This window comes from Apaloderma vittatum, unplaced genomic scaffold, assembly GCF_000703405.1.
Source record: "Apaloderma vittatum isolate BGI_N311 unplaced genomic scaffold, ASM70340v1 scaffold18238, whole genome shotgun sequence".
Classification (NCBI taxonomy): Eukaryota; Metazoa; Chordata; class Aves; order Trogoniformes; family Trogonidae; genus Apaloderma; species Apaloderma vittatum.
In genome coordinates, this window is record NW_009732629.1 from 12,530 (window position 1) to 38,036 (window position 25,507).

At 44.8% G+C, this 25,507-nt stretch overlaps 1 protein-coding gene across 1 annotated transcript in view; it reads right to left on the reverse strand.

Annotated features, from left to right (window-relative positions):
- Positions 1 to 25,507, reverse strand: part of LOC104278582 (unconventional myosin-X-like) — a gene marked incomplete at both ends in the record, with an annotated part of 38,159 nt that overhangs the window by 7,030 nt on the left and 5,622 nt on the right. The window contains 13 exons of the mRNA XM_009875602.1: positions 1,927 to 2,019; positions 2,462 to 2,528; positions 4,705 to 4,805; positions 5,357 to 5,503; positions 9,230 to 9,348; positions 10,242 to 10,371; positions 11,728 to 11,831; positions 13,134 to 13,218; positions 13,851 to 13,864; positions 15,116 to 15,240; positions 19,689 to 19,823; positions 20,056 to 20,243; positions 24,468 to 24,626. Of these exons, the coding sequence (XP_009873904.1) occupies positions 1,927 to 2,019; positions 2,462 to 2,528; positions 4,705 to 4,805; positions 5,357 to 5,503; positions 9,230 to 9,348; positions 10,242 to 10,371; positions 11,728 to 11,831; positions 13,134 to 13,218; positions 13,851 to 13,864; positions 15,116 to 15,240; positions 19,689 to 19,823; positions 20,056 to 20,243; positions 24,468 to 24,626 (1,467 nt within the window). The remainder of the gene's footprint in view (positions 1 to 1,926; positions 2,020 to 2,461; positions 2,529 to 4,704; positions 4,806 to 5,356; positions 5,504 to 9,229; positions 9,349 to 10,241; positions 10,372 to 11,727; positions 11,832 to 13,133; positions 13,219 to 13,850; positions 13,865 to 15,115; positions 15,241 to 19,688; positions 19,824 to 20,055; positions 20,244 to 24,467; positions 24,627 to 25,507) is intronic.

Genomic DNA, 25,507 nt, shown 5'->3' on the forward strand with positions numbered 1-25,507 from the left:
CATTTCTTTGCTCTTCTTTTTCCCCAATCCAGCCACAAACCTACCTCTCTTCCACTCCAGATATGACCATTACTGACTCTTTCATGTGGATTGGTACCCTCCTCTCCTTTCCTCTCCTCTCCCTCTCTACCCTCATCCACACCTACAACACTTCTGGTTCCTTCTCCCATCTACCCTACTGGTCCTCTGCGGAGTTGTATCAGAGGCCACATTGTCTTAAATCCCAGCTCTGTGCTTTTCATCCCTAAGCTTACTGCAATCTACAGAAAACACAGACAAGAGGGCTTATTCTCTTAAAACATCCTTCAGGCTTTCCAGCATCACTGGCCGGATGCCTTGTAGTGCTCTTCCAGACTGCACTAAGAGAATTTATGTGGTATAAAACCCTTTTTTGCATTCGACAAATGCAAACTCCAGCGCACTACCCAACTAATCATTCCTTCCTGCATTTCGGCTCCTCAGCCTCTTCTGTCTCTTGTAAGCTCCTAAGGTTCCATGTTAACTACTATCCCCTCAAAGCAGACAAAGGTGACACTATGAACAGCTTAATGAAAAGGCCACTCAATGCACAGAAATCACCAAAACCAGCAACCAAAATGTTATGGGGCATAAAGAAATGCAAAATAATACTGAAAATCTCATGCTGCTTAACAAGGTGCACAGGTACCTTATTACCAAGGGAACTGCATTCTGGTCTGATTATCTCAGAAAAGAATAGAGAAAAGATGTAGAGGAATTCAGAGATAAACAGCAGAGAAAGAGGAGCTTTGAAGTTTCTCCATTTGGAGACAAACTGAAGAGGTTGGGACAGTTCAGAAAGAAAATGCAAAAGAAGTGGTGGATTAAAAACATTCACAAGTTCTGTATTAAAAGTTAAACAAAATGCCAACAAAAATAAAAAAGGTAAATCAGGCATTCTCACGTTCCGTGAGGTATAATACAAGGGAAAGCCACAGCAGACTAAACTGAAGGCATTAATTTAAGCCTAAAGAAAGGAAATATTTCCACAAAAGTACATGTAAGTAGCCAACCCAAAGTCACTGCTATTGTATCCAATTTGTAGTCATGAGTATTACTAGCAGAGTTAGATGCAAATACGAAAAATGAAAATAGCCGCATCTATGCCAATTAAAACAAAAAGTTGGATAAAGAATACAAATTTCTATGTTTTCAGGCTTGGATGAAGCCTGAGTTAGAGGACTAGGAAGCATATTAGCTGATAAAATTCTTACTAAAGTAGTAAATTATTCCATTAGTCCCTGCTACAGGGTTTAATTTGCTTTGGTTTCAGTCTATTTACTATTAAGAAGAATAGTGCTGGCTATACCAGAGAAAGGGTAAGAGATTGCTCCAGTGGTTTCTGTGTCCCCAGGATAACTCTCTGACCTGCATGAAAAAGCCCTTCTACTCCTGTGTCCCAAATACAAGAAAGAGGAGGAAAAAATTTAATTAATTAGGAACAATAAGAGAGTTTTCATTAAAAGTCATGAGGCAAAAGCTGTCCCCAGCCCCAGGAGACAGAGATTTGACATGCTCTGGAGCAGACTCCTGCGAGTCAGCTGGCAGGAGAAACCAGGCACGCTGGGCAGACGCATCCTGTGCCTAGAGCGCTGCCCCACGTCCCATCGCAGACCAGCAGGACCTGACCTCCATCCCATGCTACAAACTCAGATCTGCTCTACCTACAGCCTGCAGAATGCACGCTCCCTCTCTCTACATGCGCAAGAGAACATTTGCAGGCTTCTTCACGCACTACTTTTTGTTCAGTGCAGCCTTACTAAACACTCGCAGGTCTGGGCCTAAAGCATTTCAAATTTCCTGCAGAAAGCACATATTTTACATCAACAAAACCTTCACTTTCATTTTTGAGATGCTGATGGGGCTAACATACTGATCATTTGCCTGCCAGGTTATTTTCTTACTTACCATATGCTGGCTGTGAAGTTTTTCCAGAAGGGTGTTGTCTGTGCCTTTGGGGAATCGACTCTCTTCATTCACCAAAGCCAGTAGACCCAGTTTCTGCAGCCAAAGAAGAGATGGGCTCTCAAAGTCAGTAAAAGCTCTAACTACACAGCACCAAGCCAAGAACTGGAGATCTGGACAGCACACTGAGCGACAACCCTAAAGTTACTCCCAGCAAAGCTCGAGCTGAAAGCAGAATTCTGGCCAGACAATGCATTCAGCAAGCAGAACAAAAGTGGAGATTATTTATAAAAATCTCCATTAAGGTTTTATTTAAATGCTGCTCCCGGTCTAAAACTATGATGCCTTTCCCAAGCTTACTCTCAACAATGAGCAGAGACTATGACTAGACTTCTGCCAGCATACTTTTGCTAGGTCATGATGGGAAGAGGATCTAAGCAACTACATGTTTTTAAAACCAGGAAATCCCAGGGAAGGTTTCAAGACAATCAGCAGTCCCTGCTGTGATCTCTGGAAACTGTCACAGATAACTGCTTACCTTCTCGATAAGGTCCAGGCACTCTGCATTATCCATCCAGTCAATGGCTTCCCAGTTTATCCCTTCCCTGACAGTCAAGAACAAACAGAATGAAAATGTGAAATGCAAGATTCAATGCCCCGAGGTTCAGAAGAACAGAAGTAATTAAGCACAGCAGCTGTCCCAGGACTCAAGACAATTTGCAGGAATTCAGCTTTGCCATGGCTGAGGAAAAAGAATAGGACACACGAGGCAGTGCTAACACAAGGAAATGGAAGTAGGAGACAGCCTTTCTTATGCCTCCCAGTGATTTGGACTGATGATCATCTTACAGCCATTGAGCAAATTCCACACCAAGCACTAAGAAATTAGTTGCTCTCAATTGCTGTTTCCAGAGTGATGAGCATCAGCCCAAGTGGCGGTGATGATGGACAGTTTGCTACAGAGAGTCAACTGCTGACCCACCAGTCTGGAATGCCGGCCTGAAGCACATCTCTGCCAGACAGGACTGAACGACAATTCATAGGTCCACCAGAAGAAGAGACAGGAGCAACTTTTCAGGGAACATTTTGAAGAGGATGATGCAGATAAGCTTTGGCCTGACATGCAGGTGACCTACGGGGTGGCCTTGCGTCTTTCCGAATGGGAGCTGATGTCATAAGTGTGCTTTGAAAATCATACATGAAGTTCTTTAAATCTGTGCTGAATGTGTTTTCCCCCTTCTTACCACCTTCTTACACTCCCACAACACAGGCGGTTTCTGTCTTCAGGATTCAGAGGAGCCTGGGAATAACTCTTGCTCAGGAGTCAAAGGAAGACTACAGCCTATGTGTGAAGCTACTTACTGGCATTCTGACACAGACACCTTTCAGGTGAAGGCTAACATTTTCAAGGCAGTGAAGCTGTTTACAAACCCTTCAGCCTAGGCTTCATACTTTCAGGCTCAAAGCATTCAGAAACCTGTGGGCAACAGTCGGAAGCAACAAACTGGAATAATTTCAGAAGAATGTAAAGAACTATCTATTTCCCACAGGGAATGGAATGTCTCATCCACTTAATGACAGAAAATATCAGTTCACAGTGTTTTGGATTTTTGCAACAATGCGTGTCAGAGAGGCTGTATATTTTTACAAAAATGATCTCCTGGATTCTTTCTAAGAGCAAGACAACCTTCCGGAATTGAAAGGAGCACTTTCCTGAAAAAATCAAATCACAAATGAATAAAGTTGTCTCTAGTGCCACAGACCTCTTGTCTAATTGAATGATAAAATACATAGAGCTACTTAATAAACCTGAGGAAGCAGAACTGATACTGTAAAAGATGAGCTTCAAGCACATCACCCTAGAACAACTCGATGAGTAGTCAATAACAGAACTCTCTCATTCTTTTCAAAGTTCAGCCGCAGATCTTCAACTCGTAATCATCAGGAAAAAATCTTTTGTCACGATGATACCATTCTTAACACAAGCTTCCTGCAATGGTGGAACTGGCCTGAGAAGTGAGTACATAAATAGCATTGCAGTTCTGTAATCTTTAGAATTTAATGAATTGCCTATTCAACTGCCTCCCTTCACAAGGCGCTCGCCTTTGCCCTCACTGACCCTATTCAATTGCTTCATTCACAAACATAAAGGCTACTGTTTCAGAGCAAGAACTGAAGTATTTGTCTAGCAGCCTTCTCTAGAAGCAGAAACACTCTAGAACATCCTAGGTACTTCACAAAATACAATCTAATATGAAGCCCACAGAACAGAAACAGCTGTGCAGAAGGCTCCATTCTCTTTAAGCTCAGGAAACAGCCTAATTTAAACCTCCTGGATGAGGAAAAGAGCCATTTTCACAGCATAGGAATCTCTAAGACAGAAAGAGCTGTCAAGTATCTTACTATCTATCTTTAGGGGCTTTAGTTTTTGCACACCAAGATTCCACCTGAGTAACACCACCACTATCTTAGGTGAATAATTACAGTAATAAGGCCTGTGAGTGGGTTAAAGCTCAAGATCTTCCCATTCAGCCGAGATATGGAAGGGAATCTGGACTGTCTAAATACTCCAAGGGAGAAAGCTTTTGCTTGGAGACAAGTGACCTATGCCGGCAAAGCACAAGGACAGTGCTTACAGAGACACATCCACAGTCAGGGTTGCACTAAGTCCCAGCTGCCTCTCCTACCATAAGCAAGGACTGGACAGCACAAAGGAGGAATGATGTCCTCCGTTCTACCACCCATGATGGCAACAGGGGCCTCACTCCCCCCCTTTGTCACCTGTTGTACTCCAGCTGCTCCAAGGAGAAGATGTGTTTGTTGAAATATTCCTGGAGTTTCTCATTTGCGTAGTTAATGTTAAACTGCTCGAAACGATTCACCTGTAATAAGAAATAAAAATTATAAGACTTGGCATTCTTGTCCCTGGGCTCTACAAGAATCTATAGCAGTGATGGGTAAGGTGCCAGGCCTGGAAAAAAGCCAGATGGACATGAGGAGGACAGTATGGGGAGGTCCACTAGGAGAACAGGTTTTGTAGCTCATGCAAGGTCAATTCAGTAGGCAGAAATGGTAGTAGAAGGTGCCAAAGACAATTACATATCTCTTCTTGTTAAGAAGACAAAAATATGATGACCTAAGTGTTAGGTCACTGGTCTTTCTCTTCTGTGAAATATCTGAGCAGTCACTATGTGGCTGTTCAACACACATCCCTCAACAGCTGCAATCAGAAGCACTATACACAGGATTCTCAACACATGGCAAAATAACAATATAAAAAATCAACATGAACATAGGAGTTGGACATTTAATTCTTTTACAAGTCAAAAATTCAGTATTACCTATCACAGCACATATGAACCAACCAAAACTCCTTCCTATATGCACTGACATCTCCAAAATCAACCCACCTTGCAAAAAACAAAATCCTGACCTGAAAGTTCTCGAAGCCAAAGATATCCAGGATGCCCACAGACTTAAAGTTTTCCTTGCCTTTGATCTTTGTATTAATCTTGCTAATGAGCCATGAAAAACACTGGGAATAGAGTGCCATAGAGAGAGAGTCCCTGGAGTCAGCTGCCTGTAAACAGAGAGAGAAAAAATGAGTCACAGGGAGAAGAAAAGGCACAAGGGGCATCACAAATCTCTATGAGACTTAAGGTTCCTTCACTCCTCTTCAGATGTCTTGGCCTCTGTGCCAGATATCTACGGTGCAGTATTTATGTGTACAGTCAACATTCACGTTTGCAAACAGCCCAGCCACACACAGAGATACCATGTATGACCTTTGGGTAACCGAACATGAGAGGCTGAAGGAAGTACAAAAACCACTGACATCTTTTGAAACAAGTGTTGGGGCAGGGAAGGTGGCAAAATACCTCACGACTATGCCCACAGCAGTCATTTGCGTCACCTGAGCCAACATATGCAGTGACAGGCAGGGTACCTCGGTTCAGTACTTCTAGCAGGTCTGTCAAATGGATGTCCGCTCAGATTTTCAAAAACTGGTAGGGCAGGATTTAATAGAGTATTCTGACACCAAGTTACCCTCAAAAATCCCCTCTCCAAAACTTTCCTGCAAACAGCATTATCTTACTGGAAGCCAGTTAAGCCGGCCAATAGCCAGGACACTTGTTCTAAAAGAGCATGGGTTGAGAGATGGGTTGAAGCTGACCCAGTGTCCCACGCAGTACTCATAACCAAGTGTCCAAGGTGGAAAAAATAACTGAAATTGCGATCACTAACAGGCAGTAGATAATCGTGTGTATGTAAGTGTGTGGATGAATGTCCAAAATCAAACTTTTGAAATCTTGTGCGAAAGCCTGCCACTTAATAGCTGTAACAGGAACGAGCTGGTTGTAAATTTTAATAACCCTTGGACTAAACAAACGCGGCACACCCCAAATCTTCCAATTAATAGAGAGACATGAGTCAGAACCACAAATTAAGAGGTTGATCACGTGCTGTCCTTCTGCACATAGACTGTTTAGGCTGGGAAATCAAGGCTTAGGTTTCTGGAAAGAAGAGGAGGTAAAAAATAAGGATTCCCAAAAAGAAGACGTGACCCCAGAAAGTAGAAAAATGGGCCAGGAAAGAAGATGGCAAAGATCTTCACTGGAAGAAAGATGCAGGAAGTGGGGAAAGCTCCTGGAGATCAGAGACATGTGAAGACAAATGTCAAGGTATGCCTAAGAACCTTGGCTGGTACTTCCTGAGACTGATAACTGCCAGGAGCTACATGACATGGACCAACACAACTTTCTGCTCAACCTTCCTGGACAAGTGGCAATCTCCCAACTGGGAAAAGAAATTGACACCTAATGAAATTACTGCTGAGGGGTGAGTGAGCAGGTATGTGAAATGATCAAGCGGAATAATAACCAGATATAATTTTGTCATTTCATAAAAAACCCGCTTATTTATATCAACTGCAGGTTGTTTACTCTGTCTTGCCAGTGACACCAGGGTAGTTCCTTCAATAGGCCTGACCAGCAGTGGCAGAGATCTTCTAAGTGTACCCTCATTCTCTTCAGTTTTGCAAGCCTGAGTAACACAGTGTCTCCCGTTCTGCTGTGCTAATGGCACAGGCCAACTTTGAACCCTACCAGCAAGCTCCTGAGGCCCAGCCTGCAAGATCGTCCTTTTAACTGAATCTCACTGGATCTTTTTCCTTCTTTCAGGTCCTGGGTAGCATCTCCTCTCCGGTAGCCCAAGGCCAGGGACACATAGCAACCTCCCTCCTCCACAGAAGAGAACATTTCAAAGCATGGGCACACACACCTTTTCTGAGTATTTCTTTTCTCTGTCAGATGGTCTGTCTTGTTAGTTGGGACTGAGAATGCCCTCAAGGCCATGCCTCTCTAGTGTCTCTGGCTACACAGTAAGTTGGACTCATTTTCCAGGAGCAGGACCTCCCCACCCAGCTGTAAGCAAAGCTGCTTTCCCCACAATGTGGCTCAAACGAGATCCTCAAAGGCTCCTTTCATCCTCCCAGCTTTGCCCGCCTTCGGGCCACTTCATCCATTCAGCCCACTGAAATGTCAAAGCTCAGATGGGTAACGAGCTCATCGCACAATGAGAAATCCCTGGCAGCTCTATCAATGCCTTCCTACAACAAGTGGGAATAGGTGGGCTCACTGGGAATGAGGGCTTAAGAGGGAACAGTCTTTACAGGCCCAGTGCTCAGTGCAACAGGCTTACCTAGCAGAGACAGCAAGTAGTAGCATCCCCCTGCTACAACAATTTACTTGCAGTTTTATTACTTCACCGGTACGTGTGGGATCCAACATGCACAAACATCAGGAATAGCTTCACTGTCAGGGAAAGTTCTGTTCAGTGAGACTCTTGCAAATGCTACAAATGTGCACTGTTGCTCTGAACTGACTGAGTGTCTCTGGCACTATTTGTTATCCTTCCTGCTGCACTGATATAGAAAGATGTGGTTTATTTAGGATGGACAGCAGAGAAGAGAAACTGCGGTACTGGGTACTGAGACTATCTACCACAGGCTATAATTTTCACACAATTTCATTGCAAAGAAAGGTCACAGACCATGAAAAAAAAGGACATGATTTCTTAACGGCAAACCTGAGTTTGTGATACAATAACAAGTGTGTTTGCAGCAAGAAAAGAAATGACTACTCTCTTGTAATGAGCACTGCTGAGACTTCAGCTTGAATATACTGTCCAGTAATAAGCACTCTACTTCTTGAAAGATGTGGGAAAACAGAGACAGAAGAAGAGATTTAGAAAATCACTTGCAAAGAAACATTGAAGGAACTGGATTGTTTAGCTTAGGAAAGAGTATACCATGTGAAAAACTTCACAAAAGAGGAAGCTTATAAGGTGCACAGCTGGGATGTCAATGGTAATCTAAATATGAGGAAAATCTTTCCAGCTTCAGACTCCACTGCAGCTGAAGCAGGATACTTAAAGAGGCTGTGAAATTCCTTCCATGGGAAATCTAAAGGAAAGTTAGACAGACATGCATCAGAGAGAACCTAGTAATTCTGGTTTCTCTGCCAACGTAGGGCTTGGTTGACAACCCTCTGCAGTCCATGCCAGTACAAGATTTCCGTTACAGATGTTCATTTTGCTATAGGACGATGCTTCTTCCATCCTAGTAATATTACTGGTTTCCTGGTGTCTCGCATTTTATTAATGACAGAAGATTCTCTACAGTTATCTCTGCACGGACCTAAAACACCAAGAGTGCCCTCAAGTGATCAGCAACACTACCAGTTTAAGTTAGTAGGCACAATACTGTGATGAACCACAGAGAAATGTAATAGATAAGCACGACTGGCTCCAGCAGTAGAGATTCAGAAGATGAGAACTACATTATCAGTTTATTCAGTTCTCCTTTGTGGCTGTATGGATACACAAGGAAGCTACTGTGGAGTAACAACCTACCATCAGCCAGATGTTTCATGGCAACTGTGTGCAAGCTTTTATCTTCCAGTAAATGCAGCGTAACCTGGGAGTTCTGCAAGGTAAAAGCATGCACACATGCAATTACCACATAGCATCTGATGTACCTTCTGTGTGACACAAGCAAGACCAATTCCGGGTGAGTAAAGGTGACTTAAAACCAGTATTGTGTATTGCCATTTGCAAGTGAACTGCCCTATAAAGCCTAAAAAGCAGAGTCATCATTAGGATGTGAACCACCAATAAAAGCAAAGTACTTGAGGACACAGAAGCACCATGGGAGGCAACTGGAACTTGAGCGGAGGTTACAAGAGGGAGACAAAGGATCTGGAAATGCAGAAGTGACAGAAGCAGTAACACACACTTGGACACTTACCTGCTCCACGGTGAGAGGGGAGCTGATCTCTTCCCCACGCAGAATCATGGACCTCTGAGTGAGTACTTCAGAAAGCTGAAAGGCGTCTAAGCCCAGGAGGTCACTGGCAATGTTCAGCACTAGTAACAAAGGAGGACACACTTTTTTCTCCTGCAGGGATCCCCATCACTCACGGGGGATCTATATTCTGCAGCTCAGTGAGGGACTCCTACAAGGTAAGTGGCTAAGCCCCAGCACAAACACGCTCCCCTTTACTTAATTCTCTTTGGCATACCCAAAGCTGTAAGCTCACATACCCAGTCTGAGACAGGCTCAGCACCTATTATGGGCCACAGTCAGATATTCATATCTGACATATTCATCAGATATTCATACATATTCATCAGATATTCATATGTCAGATATTCCCGACAGCAGGAAGAGTAAAGCACTGTGTAAGGCTCAGGACCAGCAAAATATTTACTGAATGAGAAGATACGTTTTCCTAAAGGCACAATAGTGAAGTCTGAGCACTGGATTGCTAAATTTGGATGTCAAGAAGACATACAATTAACTTAAGACTTGAAACGTTTGTAATGCATATATTTATTGCTTCTGTCTGTTTAGGGATTCACTTCACCAGATCAGCTCAGATTGGATAACTGTAGCAGAGTGTGCACTAGCAGATGCATCAAAGGAAGATGAGGGAAAGTCTGTAACAGACTACTCTTACCTCAGACTCCTCTCTTTTCCTATTTCTTCCTGCTTTTTCAATGCAAAAGAGAAACTGGGATACTGTGGACTCAGTCTGAGAGTATCCAGGAGGACAAATGGATCACAGGGCCACAGCCCAACTAAATCATACCAGTGCTCTGGAGCCATGCATTTGGTGGCAGTGCTTTAGCAGGGTTAAACTACGGGGAATCTGCTGGCAAAGGCACTGCACGCTAGCACAGCAGAGGGAGAAAGGACAATGGAGTGAGCTTTATTGGGGGCTTTACATGGTCTACCAAGTTGCTAGGGTCCCACTTACCCGCTTTGGTTGTAATCTGGGCCCCACCAGCTGTCATGAATTCAACATTTCCCAAATGAAGTGTGCCAGAAAGAAGTTTGAAGATGTCTCTGATTTCTTCAGTGCTGAAGTCCACCACCTTCATGGCAGTCTACACAAAACCATATAGCTAATGTTGGCTCTACATACAGCCACAGCACAAGGCAACCACCACACTCACGACCAGCCCATGTAAGATGTAAAACTCAGAATTACAGTCATCATGAATCAAAGTGAAATGGGATGGCACAGCCTCTCTCTCAGCCATAAATCTGTCAACGAACTTCACTGTCTCCCCCTCTCTCCTTCATTTACCTTATCCCCATCTAAGGCAGGTGAGCATTTGCCCTGTCCTCAAGCTGGACTTTGCTGCTGCTGTTGCCTGCCTGTCACAGGAAGAACACGTTTGTCTGCACCTGTGTGAGGAAATCCTTCCCTGAGCACTGGCAGTACAAGTTACAGATGTCACTGGACTGCTTCCACGTTCTGCCTTACTGTCTTCCCTGAAGGACAGATCCATATAATATGCTTAATTTACTCTGATCCATATAACCCACTTAATTTACTCTAGCTTAGAATAGTAGATTTATACAGCAACATTTAAAACTAAGCTTTCTGCAGTGACTGCTAGAAGGTTAGAAACAGGTTACTCAAAAAAGAGGAAGTATGGCACGCATTAAGATAGTGCATGTGTGTGAGCCAGGGTTCTTGGGGCATAAATTGACTTTGAGAGGCAGAACCTAGTTCTCATGCATTCACCCTGTCAGTGGGGCACTCCTGGGTTCTCGTTTCCTTCTTTCCTCCAGGTGTCTCCTCAGCTGAAGTATAAATGCCATGTTACCACTAACACCTCTGCTATACAGGGAGATACTTTCTTCCCATAAATCACATGTAAGCAGGAGAAACCCTAAGCTGACTCCTCATACCTTGCTTGTCTAATTTCCCCTACATTATTAAATCCCTCAGGCCAATATCCAGTTATCAAACCAAACATGAATTGCATATTCATCCTGTTAAACCTATAACCTCTGGTAGAGTTACAGATGTCTACTGAAATCTGAGTGGGATTTCAGAATATGCCATTTACATACAAGATACAACTTTACCAGAACACTACCTTCAGACCAAACGGCTCCCCTTCTAATGGTCAGTGTAAGGTTTTCTGCATCAGGCCATCTAAAGAGCTCCAGGGACCATTATGGGGTGAGGCTCATGCTTTCCAAAGTCTCCATCATTCTAAGTTATTATTAATCCTTGACTGTTTCCCAAATTCCCCCACTTCTGTAGACTAAAAGCATTCTTCAAGCCTTGCTTTTATCATAAACAGGTAGAGTCAAGTTTCAGATCTATTGAATGCCAAATTTTGTCTTAGGGTAAACAAATTCTGCCTGTGAGATCTAGAACCTGTGCCATATTTAGCCCATGAGGTTGTGCCCAGAAGTTCAGGAGGAGTTAGGCCAGTACTCACCATGACCTTACTGAACATCTCTACGTCATTCAAATTCTCATCAGTCACACAACCAGACTGGTTCAAGTAGCGGTAAGTCTCTGGCTCAGAGAGGGAGAGGCTCTCTGCATCAAAGGAAAAACAGGCAGGGAGGAGAAAGGCAACAATTTATGTAGCAATTAGCAGTTCAGTTCCTTTAGTTTTAAAAGGAACACAGAAGTAAACATAAAACCAGAATTAGGTCTCCGTACGTATCAACAGCACAACCATATCTTAAACACTATCTGCAAGTTTGATTTCCTGGACAGAGGAGAACTGAAAGATCAATGCAGAAAGGAGACAGGAATGATTAAGAACCAGAAACACATGACAGGTAAGGGGACATGAAGCAGCCTGGGACACCAGCTTGGAAAGGGAGATAGGGAAGAATAGCAGAGACATGCTGAAGAAAATTGTTTTGTATGCTTTCCGTAAGTACTTGCTATGGTCCCCACTATTTTCCTTTGCTTTAGTCGGATCTCTGAATTGACCTACGTGGCTATTCCTGCATGAACTCCCCAGAACTGAAGCCGTACTCCCTTTCCACTCTGTGTCAAGCTCAGTTCTTCCATCTCATTACTCTAATGCACACAGAACAAAGGCATAAAGAAACTGCCCAGTCTCTCAACATCAGAGTGCAACTGTAACATGTTCCTGCTCCCCTGTCTGACCTCCCCAGCACGACCCTCAGTGCTCAGTGGTGCCTGGGGCAGGCACACACAGATGTTGTTAAGGGGATGCTGCACTACAAAGAGGATTCCTCCACAGCCTGCAGCTGCTGCTTTCTCTGCATGCCCTCTTCCAGACCCACCTCTCCCTTCCTCATGTACAGAGCTACAAACCCTTCATTCAGATACTAGAGCCACTATGTTGCTGGTCTTTCTAATTCTTATCTCTCCTATTGCCTATACTGAGGCTTGCTGTAAAAGCATGTCTGTCAGATACTAGACATGTTTTGTTTGACTCTAGTCATGCCACTATATTGCTGGTCTTTCTAATTCTTATCTCTCCTATTGCCTATACTGAGGCTTGCTGTAAAAGCATGTCTGTCAGTTCAACCTTTGTGATCCTCGAACAGCTCCCAACAGCATCTGAAACAAGACCCTTTACTACCCTTCCTTTGCCCCTGGCCAGTTTCAATACCTCAACACTCAGCACAGATTTTTCCTTGCAGCTCAGAATGCCTAAAGTGTCTTTTCTCATATAGCATTTCTGACACCCTCAGCCTCTTTCTCTCAACTCCTCTTTATGTTTCCCATGAAATCACCATATAGCCTCCAAAAAAAAGTTATATATCAAGTACCTGAAATATCCGTGCTCCAACTTACACGTCCTTCACATGCTGGACTAGAAAGAAGACAGAGCCCTAACCCAGAAAATTAAATTACCTTTCTGCTCCCCACTCACACCAGCTAGAAGAGCATAAAAAATGTGGTAATTCCTCTCTCCGGGGTTCTGATGTACCACTCTGTTCTGAAACAAAGAACATGGGAGTAGCCAGCTGAAAGAGATCACATGGTTGCAAAGGCAAAGAGACGAACAAGATACAGGTAAATCTCCAGGACCAATGCACTAGAGGGGTTTCTTTCAGTTTAGTGATGGTGTTTTCTAAATAAGCTCCACACCAAGCTCTTGTCATGCGTGGCTGTGCAAATGAGCATGTTCTCTGAAGTCACTTAGGGAGTGTGTGCATGGAAAAACTGAACCTCGTCAGTTCTGGCCCTGCTCCTCCGTGAGTTTCCAAGTTCAAACTGCATCAGAGCAGAGATGTCTCTACTTGGAGTTACATCCCTGTATTCCTCTCTATGAAACTGAGCTTCCAGGTACTTGTCTTCTCTCCCTTTCCCCTTGGTAAACAGCTTTTCCTTGGAGGTTCTCTGCAATGCACAGATTTTATCAATGAGAGGGGAATGGGCTCTGATAGATATAGAACATTGTTCCTCCACCACTCTCTTCCTCAGTTGGGACAGTTGCAGTAGTAGCACCTAAAAAGGTAATGTCTATGCCCTGTGAGAGAGGCAGTAGCATCCAGGAGGAGATCTGGCACTGCCGTACTGTACTTTGAGGAGAGGGTTCAGCCAGCATTCGGTAGAGGTGATACCTACCTTTTCCAGTAAATCTGAACAGCATGTTAAGGAGAGAACATTCAAATGACACATGCACAGATCTCCTAATGACTGGCAACGAATCTTCTGGACACATTGGGATGAACCCTGTAACAGGCAACAAATCATTAAACAACTGACACTTCCGGAAGGGGATAAATAGCGATCCCATGTATCACCTTGGACCTTCCTCTCTATTCCCTGACCAAGGCGGTATTAGGCACCAAACAGATATTTAAAAGGGCAGGGTCAGATAAAGCATAGGATCTACACAATGGTGAGGTAACCTAACAAAGGATGAGCCACATTAGGGACACCTAAAAAGATTAGAGAGGCCACTCTAATCTGAAAATCTGTATTGTACAGGAACTCTTGCATCAGTTCTCATTGCTTCTGCAAGAAACCACTATCTTTAATCTACCAATAGCACAAAGAGCAGAGACTAAACAATCCAAGCATGTTATTTACAACAGTAGTAAATTCATCTGACTGCTACTCCAGTGGAAATTGGTGTGGTTTGCAGTCACCACCAGCTTTGAACATCAACATCAAGAAATGCAGCCAGGGCAGATTTAGCCGCCTCATGTAGTCAAAAGATTTGTCAAAGCCTTTCTGCCAGGGCAGAAAGTGCTCATGGCACAGCATAATTCAACTATATCCAGTCTTCCCTCTACTTCTTGTCACTGGAACAGGCTCCTCAGGGAAGTGGTCAGACCACCGAGCCTGTCAGAGTCATATGGTTTAGTTATAGGAAGTCCTGCGAGGAACAGGGAGTTGGACTTGATGATCTTTATGGGTCACTTCCAACTTGAGATATTCTGTGATTCTATGATTAGATTCCAAGGTCCATTGGAGATAAGCAACCCAAAACAGGGAGTCATAATTTGTCTTCTAAATTCCTGTTCTCCTCTGCATCCAGAATATACTGGTTCTTAGCTTGGTCTCGCTTCTCTAAATCATGAATTAACTTGCACAGCTAACATAAAGGAACAACCTTCTGGGAAAAACAGGATGCAAGGAACGTGAGGGATCTTCCTAGGCAGTAAATTCCAGTGATTTAAGAATCAAGTGCTGTGACTGCCAAAGTGGAAAGTCAAACTATGTCTCTACCTAATGGAGGACCTAGACAACAGGTTTCCAGAATTATAAATTTTCCCACAGTTATAAACTGGCTTTAAGAAACTGTGATGAGGGATTCCCTGACCCGTGCTCAGCTCCTCCTCATCTTAACTCACGCCATTCTGGTCCACTGCAGAAAAGGATACAATCGGTTACTCGGCCTCCCTGGATGTGTCCATGTTGAGAGAAGTGCAGCTGGATGAACTTGCCAAAGCGGCTGGAGTTGTTGTTATAAACTGTCTTGGCATTTCCAAAGGCCTCCAGAATGGGGCTGCAGGAACAAGGCAATGAAGATACGATTGGAGGTGGAAAACCACTTAAACAAAACGTGTGCCCAGCCTTTTGCCGTTTGTGTGGCGCGCACTGCCGCGGGAGATTAACTTGCTACGGCACCAGGCTGGACAAGCAAGAAGAGCTCAAGGGAAAAGAAGGATGGCAAGTGCAATTTAACATGCTCCTAGACAAACTTTAAACCTTTGGGATTGGAATTAATTCAATCTGTCCCAAATCAGTATGGGAAGCTGGTGTTCGTGCTATTGAGGGCATTCCCCACCAATGTGGCTTTGGGAAATGAAAAGAGGCAAGACCCAGTCAGGTTCCATGTAAGCAGCATCCCACGAAATGGACTTGTATTTTTTTTTCAGGATTTTCAAAAGCATCAGACATTCAGGGCAAACATTCTGTAGCTTTAAACCACATGCTTCTTTTTTTCTGCTTCCACCTTTAAAAGAGAAGACCATATAAGGCACCTCTTAACATTACAGGCAAATATTTTCAAACTAACAAACAAACATAGTACTACATTGATTGTTTGGTGCTGAAATCTGATACTGGAACACACAAGCCCTTATTACTTAAAACCTTGCTTAGGCTGATACAAGCTACATAGTTTCCAAGTAGAAGGAATAAACACCCACTATAGATTTGAAAACTTCATTCTAAGCAAGCTACATCATGAACTTCAGGAAAAAAAAAGTTGCAAAAAAAAAATCTATCATCAAACTTCAGACTGGTGATGGAATTGATGTATTTTGCCTCCTGGTCACCTTCCTGTCTTCAGGAAGTTCATTTGACAAGGAAAATGAGTTAAAATGTAGCTTGGTTCTTGCTCCACAGAACAGAACTAGTGAAAAACCTACACCATGTAAACTGACACACTCAATCTAGGATTAAAATATTCATTCTTGCAATTTAGCCAATTTTAAAGTTATCAGAAGGCCTGACAAGCAAGGAGTCATGGAAATGCTGCAACAACAGCCTGTATGTGGTTGTGTTTAATTTTAAAACATACATAGTTTTTAACAAAAATCACTGCTGTTGTTACCCTGACAAATACTGGCTTTTTAAACATCTACATCAATCTACTGTGTGGTTCCTCTGGAGACAGGGGCAGATACAGTATTATTCACAGGTTAATAATTATAACATGACAAATAATCACAACTGCAGATACTTCTGGAGTTTGCTGAAAGCTTCAGGTCTTGCAATTAAGAGCTGTGGTTGTGGGAAAGGCCCAACAACCTTCAGAACTTCAGGCAGTATTTTCCTAATTTATCTCATGAAAATATCAGTGTAAAGAAAGAAAAGCATAGGAATGAAATTGCTCTGTTACAAAACAGTACAGCCACAGAAATAGCAGTCACAGAAATCTGTGTGCACAGACTGGGAGGTGAGCTCCTTGCCCTGGAGAATCTGAACTCCAAGACCCACGGCTCTGGAATGAGCATGTAAATAAAGACATCGCACAGTGATATCCCACAGAGCTCGTCAACGCTATGAATCAACAAAAATTAATGAGGTCAACCAGAAAAAGGGAGGACAGGGTCACATTATATGACCACCACGATAGCAGCGGGAGTGCAGTAACCAGGCGGCCGATCTTTATGGCTCTAAATCATGTTAAATTAGATAAGTGAAGCAGAAGGAAGTATCTTGATGGTTTAGTCTGGCAACAGGCTCACGCACATGAGCGCAGAAGCCTTTCAGGGACAGGGGAGGAGACGGGCTCACGTCGATCTCCAAGGTTGGCGGCAGCTGCAAGGCAGAGGGGTGGGTGAGCCGATTCGGGCAGGTGCCCGGGCAAGGCAAAGCCCCGGCGGGCACGTCACAGCGCGGCATTCGGCGCCGCAGCGAGCCAACCGTGCATCGGAAGGCAACGGCAGCTGCTCGGCTGGATGCGGGCAGGGCGCATTGCAGGACCCAGAACAAGAGGAACCAGTTTCAGCCAGGCAGCTAAAAGGGAAGCCTGCGTTTTAGAAACACTGCAACACATGCAGCTCCAAGATAGAGATGCGTAGCTGAAGACAAAACACACTAAAAAAAACTCCAACAGATTCGAAGATTAAAGGGATGAGTAACCGGAAAGGTGGCTACGCTGTCAGAAGTAGCAACCCAACATGGAGAAGGCAGCAAACCAGTGAGGAAAAAAGCTGAGAGGAATGTTAGCAGAATTTTTAATGGACTGACGAATATTTTCAAGAAGGAAGACAGATCAAATCAACAGTGCCAAGGGAGTTTTCAGAGCCTGACTTCTCAGAAATATACTCCAAGCACAAATGTTACAACACACAAGCAAATGATAGAAATCTGATGTAATGCCTTGTTTATAATGCTCTCTGAAACAGAGAAAGAATCCAGCATTGTTCCTGCATATGTGCTGGGGTGTGAGGATGAAAATCCACCATAAACTAATTGAAGGAGGGCCACTGGCAGAGCAAGTGAAGCTGAACTGCAAACATAGGAGGTAGACTCGTTAGGAGTGGCAGCAGCTTCTGGCTCTTGGCCAGGTCTTCAGTTTCTCTTCTTCGGGGAAAAGGTGACAAATTAAATTCTCTTGCACTCGCACTGCAATAGCTTAAGTAGCACTAGAGATGTACGCAGAACTGGTTGTGAGCTCTTACACCACCTCCCAGCTGTGGGATCTACCATCACAATTCTAGATCAGCCAAGTTACCCCTTAACCACTGAGCAGTCTTGAGCCTTCTAAGCCGCTTGCCTTAAAGCAAATATCACAGATTTGAGTCGTGACCATATCGCGCTTACAAGCTTTTTCCAGTTTTCAGTATCCCTGGTAAACTCTGCACACCTGCAAAGGATAAATTGGTCTCTCGAGCACTCCGCGCAAAGGCAGCAACCCTCCTGCTCAATGCTGCTCTGCTTATAAGGATCCTGAAACCTGCAATGCTCTTGCAGCTGCCACGTTAGACACTGCGTATCTGCTTAGGCTATTTTCACCACAGTTATTAGGAACTTTTTGCGTCACTGTCTTCCAGGAAACATTCCTTCTCTCTGTTCTCTGGGCCCTAAAATATGCCACTTGCATGAGAGTCAGTTTTACACAGATGGTTCAAAGGATTCCAGCTTATTACACAACTAGATCCTGTTGCAGACGTTTGATTTACGGTTCCAGGCATTTCTGCAACTACCCCAGGCTCCAACTGTGGCCCACCTGCAGCCTCACCCTTGCCAGCACCAATGTGAAAGGCCCCCAGCAGGTTCTCCAGTCACAGGCAAGGCAGTATTGTGTTGGGAAATTTTAGTTTAGTTTAATTTATTATATAGAATTCAGGTGTTAAAAAAAGGAGGATATGAACAATAAAACAGATGCTAAAGTAAATATCTTTCTTCTCCCTTTCCAAGGTTTACCTGAAAGTCAAACACCTATTGTCCTCCTTAGCCTCAGCTTCCATTTTTACCTCAGTCCCTCACAAGTCCCACCACGAGGCGTGGGGAAAAGCACACAGAACTGCTTCTTTCTGTCACTCCTTGCTCCCTCGTTCTCTCTGCTTCTCTTTGCCTCACACTGTTTTTACTCAGATGCACTTTGGTTCTCCAGGTTTTCCTGACACTTTTTCCTTGGTGTCTTCTGCTCCAGTGTGAGTCACCCATGGGCCATGGTCCCTCAGAGGTGTCAAGACCTCCTCTTGGATCCCTCACAGAGCACATCTCCATCCCCGCATGGGTGCTGGGTTTTTTCCCAAAGATCTGGGCACCTGACACCTTGGCAAGGTTTTGGCAGATGGTGGCCATTCCCTGGTGTCAGCTCCAGCCGAGGCCAGCTCTGACCAGCCTGAGGTCTCCTTCCACACAGGCCCTGCTGCAAATCCCAGCAAACCTCCTCACTCATGCCCCTTACAGCTCCCGTGGATGTCTCTCCCTGAATTCATCTGCCTGGACTGCAAGGTGGCCCACAGGACCTCTGAGGACAAGACACACCAATGGCCTGAAAGAAATGGAGGCCAGGGGACAGTGGGGGCTACGGGAGGCCAGGAGTCAGAGCATGACAGAGACCCACTGCAAGCACAGCCAAAACGGAGAGCTGTGGAAGACAAGGAAAACCTGGGACAATCTGAGAGGGACTTCACCCATGTCCCCTTCAGCCACTGCCACAGGAGACAGAGGGACAGCACAGTGATGTGCGGGTGAGCTGGGCAGGCGTGGGGGATGAGTTACTGAAGGATGGAGAAATTCCAGCCTTGGCTAGAGCATTGATTCTCCAGCTGCCACGTGTGCCCCACGGCTATTGGAAAGAAGCCCAATTAACCCACAGGAAGCTGGGAGAGCAGCCAGCGTGAAGCATCACGGCAAGACTGTGACCTCTGTGGTTCCTCGACGTGACACCGTTCAGCCGCGTGGTCCTCAGTCCCCAGGACTGGCTCAATCCACACACAGCCTGGCTGCCCAGGAGGCAGGGCCCAGCGTCTGTGACGGTGACCGTACCTGCTTTCCAGGATGGCCTCTTCCACACAAGTGCTCTTCTCAGACGCAGGGGCCCCGAGGGAGGTCTGGCTCATTGCTGACAGAAATTTCAGCAGTAGCTTGGTGCTCTCAGTCTTCCCAGCTCCACTTTCTCCACTGTTAAGAAAAAACATACGTTTCATTCACAAATCTGGGACGGACAGAGCTAATGGCCATCCCACCCACAGCAGAGAAGTGACCTCCAGGAATAAACAGACGGCATCTCCACTGTGACAAGCAGGGATCAAGGCAAAGGGTAGGGAGGATGGTGTGGGTATTTAGGCAGATGGAGCAGCGGGAGCAAGGCACGTAATGCGGTCAGGGAGTAGCTGGTTCTCCCGTTTCTAACCTTATCAGAACACACTGGCTGTCATGACGCTTCCACAAGCAGCAGTAGCACTCGTTAGCGGTGGCGAAGATATGGGGAGGCAGCTCACCCAGGCGGTGCTGTCTGTACAGTTCTATGGCATCCACACTGTACAGACCAGGGATGGGTTTGTAAGGATTTACTGATGCCAAGATGGAACCAATGTTTGTCTAAGGGGAGAAAACAAAACATAGCAAGGAAATAAAGCTCCTGAAAAAAAAACCCAACCCAAAAAACAAAACAAAACAAACCAGACAACAAACCCAGACCCTGAAATAACTCATGGTGAAGGGAGAAAGCCTAAATATGGAAGCTGGGCTTCAGCAGAGATCTCCCCAACTTGGCAAAGAACAATAAACCCCAGGGCAGGGGCTGCGTGACTGGGTATGGATGGGGCAGTCTGAATTTTGCTGCGTTACAATAGTGTTCTTAGTCTGTTCTCTTTACTAAACTAATCTTACACAATCTAAAAACATGAAGCCATCTTCATAGCCAGCTACCTTGCACTGTGCTTGGAGCTAAAAAGCAGGGTCAGCACTGAAGGAGTGTCAGGAGATACTTTCAGCGCCCCTATCCATAGTCTTAAGTGGAGGGGTCTTGGCAGGGTTCAGGCACCTCCTGAACAAAGAGGTGAGACACAGACACACACACATACACGTGTGCGAAGAGCCACTAAAGCGTATCGTTTTTCTTTTGCTGAAAAATGCTCTTTGAAGCAGCTTAAATCATTTGTCAAGCCAAATCAAAATTGATAGCTGAAGATGAAGCTCAAGATTTCAAGTCAAAATATTTGCACATTTTCTAAACATTTCGGTTTGAAAATATTTATTTTGAAAATCTCACAGGTCAAGGAAAGAGTTAATAAGGTTTAAAATAAAACACTCAGAGCCTACTATTGAATTTCAAGAGTATTCTTTTGTGAAGTCAGAAGGAAATTCATTTTGTTTCTTCGGGCATGACTTTTTTCGGTTCAGCCAACCAGCTCAAATCCAGTTATTCTCAGAGCCGCAGTTCAGAGCAATGGTGCCACCTCTCTCCTAACAATGGCTTCGTAATATGGTCAACATCCAGCTTAAATCCCACTGCTGGTGCACTGGCCTCCCTCACAGGGACATCTTGGGCTGCCCTACTCCAGGAATACCCATTCTCAGCAGCGGTGAGAGAGGAAACGCTTAGACTGCTGCAGTAGTGCCAAGCTTTGTGGTCAGGGACAACATCCAGTATTATTTCCAAACCATGAATTACGAGTCACCACATACACAGATGAGGATTTGCATGCATCCATTGGAGAAGCTGTAAACAAAACACTTGGTGACAAGACACACGCATGCTTTCTTCCTGCCAAATGAAATCTCTGGCCATACTGCAACGCCAAGCTCGGAAGCCAGAAGCCAGACTGATAAGATGCTGTAGTCGCCGAAATACTTAAGAGTTATTTATTAAAGCAGCAGTCAGAGATCATCACGACCACCTAGGCCTAACTGCATTAGCATGGAACAAGCCCTGAGGACCCTCTGACATGGACCTTCACGGGCAGAAATATAATTTATTGATGATGAAAGCAATAAGCAAGCAGATGATCTTTGGCAAGACAGGTGGGAGGAAATAGGAAAGCACTGAGAGAGAGAAAACACAGACTGAGAAAAAGCACTGTACAAGCAGTTGAGCAACAGACATTGTCCAGAGACAACAAGACAGAGATGTCCATTCTAACACTTCTCCCAGACCTTCACAGTATTTTCTCCTCTCAGATGTTTCATTTTGCATTTCCCACTCCAGATTCCAGCTGTCTCAAGGAACAGAGCTCCCACTGCAGTTCTTTCCAGAACTTCTTCCACCACCGTCTCTTTCGAAGGCGTTTCTAGGAAACTTTTCCATCTCCCTGTTGCAGTCTCCTCATCACCTGCAGTCCCTTATAGACCATTTCTATCCACAATTTTTAAACAGCAGCAGCACTTGTGCATTGACCATGGACATACCAGCCACTCTATTAGCAAGGTGTGATCATCCCCAGAGAACTCTGTAGAGCAGGACAAGCCACGCACTGCATGTCTACATCCTACTAGGGTGGTTAGGCATGGCAGAGCTAGGGATAGCACAAAACGTGGCAGTACAGCCCCTGGGCTCATTTTATACATCACATTATGTTGAGTCTACTTTTATGAAGGAACTGGAGGAATGAAGAGGGAAGATGCTTCCCTAAAAGCTTCAGGCTGCTGCTGTGCTCACATAATTTCCTTAAACAGTTTGGTAGAGCCTGAACAGTATTTTTCTGGAAAACCAAAGGTACTGCTGAGATTGTCAGTATTCCCGTAGCAAAGAAATTATGGGTACCACTCCCATCTAGGTATACTGCTACCTACACTCCCTGACCAAAAGAGATCCACTTTATGAGCTCATGGTAGTATGCCTCCAGGCTTACATATCAAAAATCCGCTGCACTTTTTCAAAGCAGTTGTCTACTTCACATTCTCAGGGTTTTTTCCATCCTTTCACTAATTATTTTTATTATTATTTATTCATTATTATTTTTACTACTAATTACCAGTATTCCAGGTTACCCGTTCCTTCAGGTGAATATGTTTTCCAGAGAATTATGGTATTTATCACTTGTTTGTGATCTCTTTGGTTTCCTTCCAAACATTTTTGGCCCTGACTGATACGCATAACTCCTCTCAGCTTCAACTGCAACCTTAGCCTGCTATGTTCTATCTGTGGAGACCACTGAGGATGATATCAAATGAACTCAAGCCCTGGTATTCACAGATGACTGCAAGTCATTGGGTGGCACCACAGCTGACATTCTTAATTTCTGCTTAACTGAAAAATATTTGCAGCTGGGCTATAGCAGAAACTAATAGTTGGTGATGAGGTAACTGCAATATCAATGTCAGCGCAAAACAGCACTTGTATGGTTTGGTGTCCTCCAGGTCAGACACTGGGCAACCATGAACCCAGATACGGTCCCACACAAGCAGGGGCTTATAAACCTTCACTGAGGGGTTGTCACTGCTGAGAATGTTACAGAAGTCAGGCCCTTTCATACATGTCCAAAAAAATTCAGATCTGAGGTGCACAGCTGACATTCCTGCACTATGCATAAGCAAAAAACTACTTTAACACCTTTACACACAAATGGAGAAGACACAGAACTGATGTCAGATAGGAGAAGGAATGACTTATCAGAGCTAAAGGAAACACTGAAGGAGATACAGCTGCTGTGACACTGTCTGACACAGTGCTGGTGCTGTGGCATTTCTGGTGCAAGGCACAGACTGAAAATTGAGAGGATCCTGCCTCACATTCCAAAGTGCAAGGAAGTTTCCTCAGATGGAACATAACCAAATGGGGAAAGAGCTGGACAAATACAGAGCAGGTGTGAAACGCTGGTCAGGAAGAGCAGCAAAGACAAGGGCCATCAAAATTGAGTGTGCACGTGGGTACTGCCACAGGGTCACAAGGCTGTGTGGACAGACAACAGGCAAGGGGGTCTACAGCAACAAAAAAGGGAATTTGCAGCCTCCTCTGCATCCCGCTGCAGGAGATGGTTCAGAAATGGGGTCACTTTATTGATAATTTCCTGGAATACAGGTGCATATGGTTTGGTTGTCTTGGTAACAGTTGCTATGCGACACAGATAGAGATTTACATTTTTCCTGTCATAATCCGAAAAAAATCTGGGCGCATGTAACATGAACAAGCAAAGTAAGGCAGTCTTTGCAATATATCCTCCTCGTCCTCGCCGAGGCTCAGCAGAGCATGCTGCCACCCCAGCACTCCAGGGATGCCTCATCCCAGGTGTGCCTTCCCTCAGAAGTCCCTGTCCTGATGCTTCCCTTGTCCCTGAGAACTTGAGAGGGAAATCAGGAGATGCTTTGAGTATTCATTCGTGCAAGAAGAGAAAAGAAACTCAAAAAAGGCACAACTGCATGTAAAAGCAGAAGAATGCGACAACAGCTTTCTCTTCTAGTTTTTGTCCAGCAGTAGCTTTATCCAGATCAGGAGGGATACTGAGCAACAACCTGTGTACACTGTACTTTCCAGTCTGCTTGTCCATGTAAACCTCTGAACAGCAATAAGTGGGAGTCTGGGGAATGCGAATGCCAGATTGTAAAACACAGAGGTCCATGAAGGCTACATAGCTGCACAATTACGACAAAGCCTAGAGATGAATGTTTGTGTTTTAGAAGTTCTAAAGATGCAAAGAGAGCCCTCTGGTAGGATCTCACAGGGCTTATGGAGCTGGCAAGGAAGACCAAAACTCCACATGAAATCCACATGAAACAATGCTCAGGAAACAATGCTAAAATCAGTATTTCACATGCAAAGAGGCAGCATCAAAGCTAAACAAAAACCATTAGCCAGAAAGGACGTGGCCCAGCTTGAGCACTTACGTAGATGTTACCCTGTTTGTAGCGCTGGTGCAGGTTAAGCAGGATGGCAGCTTCGTGCAGATCTCCCAGCATGGACATGTCTTCCACCCCATCAATGCTGGTTTGATGCATTGGCAAGATCTTTTCTCTGGAAAGGGAAGCCTTGGGGTACTGGAATACCTGGAAGAATGGGGAGAAAAAAAAACTAAGCTCATGACACCTGGGCACGTGGTCTGATTTCCTATCAGAAACACACCCCTTTCTACAGCTCTATACTTTAGCACTGGAAAAGGAAATGAATAAGGTACAGATCTGCTCCCTATTTTTAGAGACATTCTTCCATTATTGTTCCTTACCTACTTGAGTTCTCTGGCCACAAACCATACAGCACACTCCCTTCATTTGCCACAGAGTCAATCTCTCGCCTTCACTACTGACAGGGACAGACCAGCGCAAGGTCACTTGATTTTTACTGTCATGTCAAGAGAAGGGCAGCAGCCTCCAGCTGCACTAGGCTGGACAGGTATTACACACTGCATGCATGGCTGTGAATAATGATGGCAGCTGCTCCCGAGAGACCAGGAAGCCTTTCACAAAAACACAGGTGGGATCATGTCTCTGACCACGGCGAGGTTGAGGCAAAGCTTACTTGCATTCCAGGTTTGGCCCTGTAGTCTCCATAGGAGCAGCCAGAGAGTGTCTGGGAGAGGTTGTCATGTCAAGAGCAAAGGACAGCAAAGAAGATGAGAAGGCAAATAAAGCAGCGACATCCTGAGCACATGCTGGCAGGTATCTGTATGACACAGCTTTCAAAGTGTTTGTACGGTGACAGTTATTAATTTCTGTCACTGCTTTGGGAAGTATTGTCAGGGACAAAGCAAATGTCCCGAACGGTCTAGGTTTTCTCAGAACCTTAACAAGCCAGAACCGCTGGCCTGGTGCCTGCCTGTGTTTGTGGGGGGGTGACTCAGTGCTCTGCCGAGCCCCCTGCCCCAGCCCTGCACCGCTGGAGCTGTGGAGGTGGACAGGGCTTGGAGCCTGTGGCTGCCAGAAGCCGGGAG